This window comes from Oryzias melastigma, linkage group LG23, assembly GCF_002922805.2.
Source record: "Oryzias melastigma strain HK-1 linkage group LG23, ASM292280v2, whole genome shotgun sequence".
Classification (NCBI taxonomy): domain Eukaryota; kingdom Metazoa; phylum Chordata; class Actinopteri; order Beloniformes; family Adrianichthyidae; genus Oryzias; species Oryzias melastigma.
The window spans coordinates 1,591,434-1,599,420 of record NC_050534.1 but is presented as its reverse complement, the minus strand read 5'-3'; the positions used below and the strand labels follow the sequence as shown (position 1 = coordinate 1,599,420).

The window sequence follows — 7,987 nt, the reverse complement described above, 5'->3', positions numbered from 1 at the left end:
GGGAGAGCGCCCGGCCATCCCCACGCCAAGACCCCCCGCCGGGGCAGCAGCTGCAGCCAAGATCCCCCAGCACCCGCCATGCGTTCTTACTGTGATAACCTCAGGTCTTTGAAGACTATTTTAGATTCCTTATTTGCAAAGCCTTTATATTTTGTTTTTAACTTTTCATTGTTGTCCAAATAAAGCTCAAATATGGTTTTAGACCAAAGAAGACGACAAACTTCCTGTTTGAACTTAATACTCTGTCATTTTTCATTTATTGTATGATCATTGCATTTAGCAATACTTGATCTGTTTCAGAAATGTTAACATAAAAACACAATTTTCTTTATATTCAATTTACTTAAATCGTATCAGCACTGCTACTAATTACTTTTCTATGTTTGGCTCAATAACATAACATTTATATATTCAAGGCACAAATACAACAAATTCCGTTTTTATTCTCTGGAGCTGATTTTTGTTAAATCCAGCTCAAAATCAACAAAAGCAGGATTAGTATTTCCAGATTTCTTCTCCTGGTTTTTCAGGTTCAGTTTACCACTGCGTTTCTTTACCTAAAACAAAACCAACACAAAACAGACACTCAGGAGCTTCTCTAGGGTCAGTTAGTGGTGAGGCATTTTGAGTTTTGCAATCGTACTCACTCCTCCTTCAAAAAGTTTAATGAGATGGTAGAAAGTTGTGTCTTCTTTCAGTAGCATAAGCTTCGGTTCCACCTGAAGTTTATGTCCTCCTTCATTCAACAGGAACGAAGATGATTAGTAACAAAGGAAGAAAAGATATTGTCTGGTCTTAGATTTAAAGTATTTGCCTGTTAAAATGCTGACGATCAGTCCTACAAAGATGGCTGTTATGGTTCCAACAGGACTGAAGTACAGGTAGGACAGGGAGTACCAGTCTGCCAGCAAAGGCCTGGAAATGGAAGACAATGACAGACAGACAACTGAGTGTCTCATTCTACACAATAGAATGTTGTCTACCTGGGCTTTTTTTTGGCGTATATGTATTTGTGTGTACTTTTGTGTACATAACGCAGAAAGTGTTGCATAACAGCCCACAACACAACAGAATCAGTTCACATATTGTGCCGTAAACCCTTTGCTACTGATGAATTTCAGTGCATGGTTGTTCTTCTCTACTTCAGTATCCGCTGGAATTAAGTTAATTGTGTAACGGCTGAAGAGTTATGGCAGTCGAAAGACCTAAAAACACTAGAACTAGTTAACTACTTTGATAACCGCTGTTGTCTTCCACCTGTCTGAGAGGAGAAAAATGTGGCCCAAAGGACCAGTGACTGGAGTGAATGGACAGACTAAAGTAAATAGTTTAGTTAAGTCATCCCAGCTACCAGCTTAAAAACACTTGGCCCTATAACTCACAAAGATGAGTTCAAATAAAACGAAAACAATTGGAGTTTAGCTAGTGAAAGCAAACTGCTCCGTTTTGCCCCCTGTGGTCATTTGTGGATCTGCAACAGTTTTAAATCCCGGAATGGAAGGTGGAAGTCTATTACAGAGATGAGTCCGACCACATTTAGAATGAAGATCAACGTGATTGTGTCGTGTGAACTGACTGCAGTTTTTTTCAAAGGGCTTTTGTGTGCAGAAGCTGGATGTTGCTGCTAATTCAACACTAAAATAAAATAAATATTCCATCATTTTTATGAATTCATGATGATTTTGATTTGATTGATCACCATTTTTCATGGTATTTCGCTCCGTCATTGGGTGAATGCTGTGGAGCATTCACACTAGTGATCCATTTTCTTGCATGTATTGTTGTCGCTCTGTAGCTCTTCAATCCCTTTACCTTTTCAGCTCATTCAGCTATCAAAATATTCAGCTCTTTTAGGAGATTACTGCTCAAAAGTTTCAAGTTCATAACTCTAACTTTAAGCTATTCAACCAACTATTGCTTTTTTAACTCCATTTAGGATGGCTTACAAAATCTTCAAAAGTCCCTTTTTTCAGCAAAAACATCCGCTCTACAAAACAATAGAAGTCAAATAGACTTTCAGCTACTGAAACTATTCAACTTTTAAACTCTTTAGCAGTTTTAAGGCTCTTGAACTTGTATTTTTATTTTTAAAACTCCTCATGTTTTTAAAATATCTAAATTTAAAGCCAACGTGTCATCTTTGACTAAATTTGAATTTTTACAAATTTTTATGCTATTTTATATTTTAGTTTTATGCTAGCTGTTTTGGCTAAATTAGACGTTTTACCTGTTTTTCAGGCTAATTTGGCATTTAGCTAATATGTTAGCAAGCTAATTAGCCAGCTAATTAGCTTAAGTGTTTTCAGGTATTAACTTCAGTATTTTTAGCTATCAATCCCGCATTTTCAGCTATCAGCACTAGCATCTTCAGCGACCAAATTCAGCATACAGCATTCACACTAGCATTATCACAGCTAATGATATATATCTAGTTTTAAATGTTACTTCAAAGTTGCGTGTTTGGGGTCTTTAGATTGCCTAATCCTCAGCTCTATAATCTGATGTAATGTCCTTGCTTATTTGCATATTTAGAAAAAGACCAGAGATGTACCGCCAAGGTAAGAACAGTCAGCACTCATAATCAGGCTATAAATCTGCAGTAAAGGTGCAAAGGCGAGAACAATTTGTCCATTTTTATTTTACGAGGGAAATAAACTTCTTTGCCAAGTTGGCAATTTTGACAACTTTTGGCAACAGAAAAAAATTAACCTCAAAATGAGTAAAATAAATAAAGATAAATTGTAATTATTAGAACCTTATTTTGTTTCCAAGGGGTATCAATGAGTTTAATCCAGTGAGGCAAGACCCTCCACGCCAGTCCCTAACCATGTATCCAGAAGGGGGTCAAGTCTGGGTCGCTCAGTGTCGGCTCCCAGCCCGGTCAAACTACAGGCCTGTGTCAGGAAGGGCATCTGGCGTAGAAATCTCTGACAAATCAAATGTGCGGGTCGGTGAAAGCTTATTTGCTTTAAGGCACATTCCCCTAAAGGAAGAATAACCTTGTTAAAAGATGTTGACCATGAGGGATCCAAAGCCTCAATAAATGAAGGCAGTTATGTAAAGATAAAAATGTACTGAGAGGAAATTCTTCCACAAAGATATGCCAGATGAAATCCTTTCAAATTCTTGATGTTTTGACTGATAAAAGTGAATCTACAGGCTGTCTCAGTAAAGACATGAAGTTAACTATGTTTGTTTATTTGTCTGACGGTGGGCGGATTAAGTCAGATTCTGTATGAAAGACAAAACTCGAGACTAAGAGGCTGATAATGTTACTCAGCAGATCCAATATATCTGTACATTTCTTCAGAGACTTCTCTTTTTAAAGTGTGCATTTTCCCTGGACATTTTACTGACTTTATGTTGAACCAAAACAACAAAAAGCCCCTTTGAATTGACAAATGACTGACCGCCGAGAGCGATGAAACACCCACCTGTGACTGGTGTGGATCGGGGTTGTGCTGAAGTTTAGTTGTTCTGGGAAAGAGGCCAAGCTCAGGTTGTTTGTTAAGGTGAAGTTGCAGCCCTCAGTGTTCAGAGGCAAAGGTCGACTCATCTCCGCTGAGGGAGGGTAAATCTGAGCTCCAATGCCCACCCAAAGAGACAGGGCGAGTCCTGACACGAGACCTGACAGAGCTCCCTGAAAGACAGCCCACAACACGGGTGAAAAACTGACAAATAATAAAAAGGTTCTCAGAGTTGTTAAGAACAAAAAAAAGATTTTTTGTTTGTTTTTTTGGTGTTTTTAAGCATCTTATGCTGTCTTGCTGAATCTACTTTACTTTTTTTTGTAAATCTAACTTTAAGTTTTTATAAAATTGTAACTTTTTAAAATAAAATGTTTTATTACAACTTTGTTCTCACCAAATTTTGGCTTTTTTCCATAATTTTATGACTTTCTTCTTGTAAAATATTGACTTTTTTTCATAATTTTATCATGATAAATAGCATATCCTTGAATGACGCTTTTCTTGAAGGCCGTAGGTGCTTTACAGTCACAGTCCCATTCACACCCTGATAGGGGTTCTGCTGTTGAACACTGGAGCCAACCTTCCTCCAGAGGTTAAGGCTGGTTTATACTTCCAAGAGATTCGTAATCGCTGGCGTCGCAGTGGTCGCACGGCCATTCGGAGCAGAACCGCTTCAATCGCATCAGAATGATGCACCTGCTGGTGACGTCACCCGCGGCTGAAATGTTACGCCCGGAAAACAAATCGGGTCATTTAACTTGAATTTATTTCAGGGATTAGAGTAAGCGACTATGCAGAAAACTCTGTCCAGAAAAATATCTTTTAACACTGAAAATAATAAAAGTTACTGAAGAAGTTAAGAAATCCTGAACTTCAGACTCAGAGAAACAGAGAGAGGACAACTAAATGGAAAATAAAGCAAGTTGCTGGAAAAAATATGTCTTCTTTCTCATATCTTACAGCACTAGAGAGTACAGTTTGTTCCTTTTTGATGTAATTTAGTCGTCTTTGTATTCCCTGCTTCTGTTTAGTGGATGAACTCACTTCCTCCTCTGTCTTTCATGTACCTGAGCGCTCACAGATGCTGCAAGTGTCTGAGCGGGATGCTGATCATGTTAAAAATAAACACAGGACACGATGGCGTTGCTTGAAAAGTGTAAACACCAGTCAGAAATACATCACAGTTATAGTTGAGAGTCACAATCAAATCCAGCCAACATTTGTTGAACGAGACCGGGAGAATGTGGATGCGACGCGACGGCGTGGAAGTATAAACCAGCCTTAAGGTGGGGTTCAGAGTCTTAAACACTTCAGGAAATGGGCTGGCAAGGCGGGAATCAAACTGCAATCTTCTGTTCAGTGGCGGACCGTCCCACCGCTGCCCCACAGCCACCCATGTGTCACAACATATGGTTATTTATTTATCATTTTTGGGGGTACTAATTCCTACTGTGGGTAAAATTACTGGAATTATAAAACAAAAAGTTTATTAGTTTTGCTCCAAAAGACCAATGACTTATATTGATAGAGATGCTACGCTAGCCTGTTATTATCTTCCTAAAATGTTTTCCAGTTCTCCTTCATCAGCTGACAGTAATAGTTTACTTGTGAAAATTCATATTGTTGTTTCTCCAGCTCTGTATGTATAATTGTAGCACAGCAGAAAAAAAGCATCTATTCCATACCAATACGGCATCCAGATTTGCGTACGCAACAAGCTAGCGTTGCGATTCTAGCCTAAATAGCTCATTGCAGAAGACCACCAGTTAGGTTACAGAGGTTTGGTTAAACTCTATCAATGGACAGGGATATCTAGTGGCCAGTTGAAGTCATAGCAACCTTCCACTGTGCAACTGCATCACTGGTACAGTTTGATACCAATTAGGCAACATGCTTAACAAAAAGACCAAATGGCCATGACAATCTGCTGATGTTTTCTGTTAGCTTGTATTCACTTTATTTACATCAAAATTAAGATTTGTGCATTTTTTATGAAGATGTTTATATCCTATGCTAAATATAAATTAAAAGTTTAAAAAATCTTAATTAAATTTAAACTTAATTCAGTTGAAACAAAAAAATATATATAAAGAGATCACACATTCAGGTTTTGCTTTAAAAATTTGAACCTGAAAGTATCTAGAAGGGATCTTTTCTGCTGTAGCTCAACGTGAAAACAGCTCATTTTTATGTTTATCACAAAAAACCAAGGACACAAAAAGTTTCTGCCAAATTTAGCAAACAATTTTATCCAAAGGAACTTGCAAATTCTTCATTCAAGTTTCGGTGTCTTTCCCAAGAACAAAGTTCTAATCAATGACAGTCTGAAGCTGCACTGAATAGATGGCGAATAATCAATAAAAGATCAATGGATATGTAAACCATAGCAATCAGTGGCATTAAAGTTTTGGGGCCCTATGTGAACAATAACACAAGGCCCTCTGCAGCATTTAAATGATTTATGTTTTCCTTACCTAGAGTGAAACAGCAAATACCTTCATTGCTGGTCCACTTTTAGACAGCATTAATGTCAAGAATCCAAATGTTTTGATAAGCATCTAGAAACTGAAATTACACTCAAAGGGTAACCAAACCTTAAATCAACCTTATATGTCTGTTGACCTCTATAAATGGGGCTTTAAAAGTGCTGTCTGTTTTAATTTTTGACAGATTAAAATAAACCTGTTTAATTCTTGAAAATGTGGTCAAAAACCAGCTGTTTGCTGCCCCCTAAAGGTTGAACCAATTTATTACATTTGAATTGGGTTATTGGTCAAAGTAATAACAGTCCTGTTCCCCAGCCTCGCCCCTCTGACTGGATTTTAAAATTTCAGCTGTGGGTGGAGTCAGCCTCCAACTTCCCTGTTCTTGGTTACCCTTTAAATGTTAAAGAAATACATGTTTATAGATTATTTTTTAATTGGAAAAAACATTAAATTATTGAATGTGCTTTTTTGTTCACTGTTCAGGATTGTTTGGGGTGTTTTTTTACTGACAAAATTAAATAATGATGGGCGTAAAATGTATTTTAGTCACTTTTACTGTGTTCAGCTCAGGGCACCCCAGAGTGTTGGGTCAAGACTTACTTTAGAGTTTGCAAACGGACAGAGGATGCCCAGCGTGAATAAACCCAGTAAAGGACCTCCAATGACCCCAAAGATACTGATAGTCGCCTAAACAGAGCAGAACATGAGATGGGTTCAAAACAAAATTCTCATAATCAAATCCATTTCCTCACCCAGATCCACAATACCTGCAAGATCCCCCCCATGAGTGAGGCCAGCCCAGCCATGCCAATGCACAAAACTCCAAACAGAAGACCTGCAACAAACAGGGAGGTTGGACCAGGGTGGGATCTAGCCCTCACCAAAGCAGAGGGATCTACTTACTCATCCCTTTGGACAACCAGGAGAGCTGCTTCTCAGATAAGTTTGTGTGAGGTTTGATGAGGTCCTCGATGGTCACTGCAGCCAGAGCATTGATACTGGAGGACACTGTGCTAAACATTTAGAGGACAAACGTTACATATAATACCAGTTTAAGGTGGACCTGGTAAAAATCATAACATCAACCTTAGAGAGCCACTGTATGCAGCTGCAACAAAGAGTCCAGGCAGACCTGGGTAATCTCCCAGGATGTCCATCACCAGATACGGCATCAGCTATAGAGAAGCAGGGAAGAAGAACTGGGATGTCTGTTAAATGTAAAGACTTCCTCAATGTGTTATGCCAAGGTTAGAATGAATGTGTTCATATGATGTGTTTTAATCTGATGCCAGCAATGAGACTTTGGTTTTCTGCTGAGCTGCAACATTCTTAAACGTTGCAAGTATGGCGGACTTCCTGATCTGAGGAGCATGTGCTAAAATGTTCTGTTATGAGTAAAGTAAAGTGGCTCGGTGTTTTTCCATCATGCTAAGAGGACAAAGACGCAATGGCGTGCCCTCCAATGAATTCCTACCTGATCTGGAGCAGAGATCAGTCCTGTGGTCCACGGGTCGCATCTTTTATAGACCGAGTAAAGACACATTCCAGCAAACACGGAGGACAGCAGAACGGACCACAGACCCAACAAGTTGATGTACAAAGAGCTGCAAGAAGACAAGAAAGAAAGAAAGAAAGAAAGAAAGAAAGAGGACGTTTGAGTAGTTGTCTGTACTGCATTATTGAGAGTAACCATATCGTCATTAAATGGCTCAAAACAAGGTTGTTTGTCAGTTGGAGATGGTGTTGGCCTGAGAAGCAACACTCACAGTCGAGCTTGAGTCACGCTCTTGCAGGAGATGTATCTCTGAACCTGGGCCTGGTTGATCCCGTACACGCTGATCCAGATAAAGGTCCCACCAATGCTCAAAGTCCAGAATGTGTTTCTCCTAAGCGGGTTTGGATCGAAGCTGATGAGACAGAAGAACGGTGCAGAGTATTAAATTCCACCAACACTCCACTTTGTTCTTATTTGGTTCCTGTTTACTGGTCCCTCTACGATCATCTTTTGATCTTTTTTTTTTTTTTTTTTAA

The 7,987-nt window shown here is 38.9% G+C and overlaps 1 protein-coding gene across 1 annotated transcript; it reads right to left on the bottom strand.

Moving 5' to 3' along the window:
* LOC118598109 (sodium-coupled monocarboxylate transporter 1-like) lies at positions 1-7,892 on the bottom strand (the record flags this gene model as incomplete). Its single annotated transcript, XM_036210362.1, is given in 10 exon segments — positions 1-557; positions 648-736; positions 815-915; positions 3,435-3,640; positions 6,557-6,643; positions 6,724-6,791; positions 6,860-6,969; positions 7,043-7,131; positions 7,431-7,560; positions 7,723-7,892. Coding segments are annotated over 10 exon segments (1,167 nt in total), but the record flags the coding sequence as incomplete, so codon positions are not given.
* Positions 7,893-7,987: the final 95 nt, after the last annotated feature.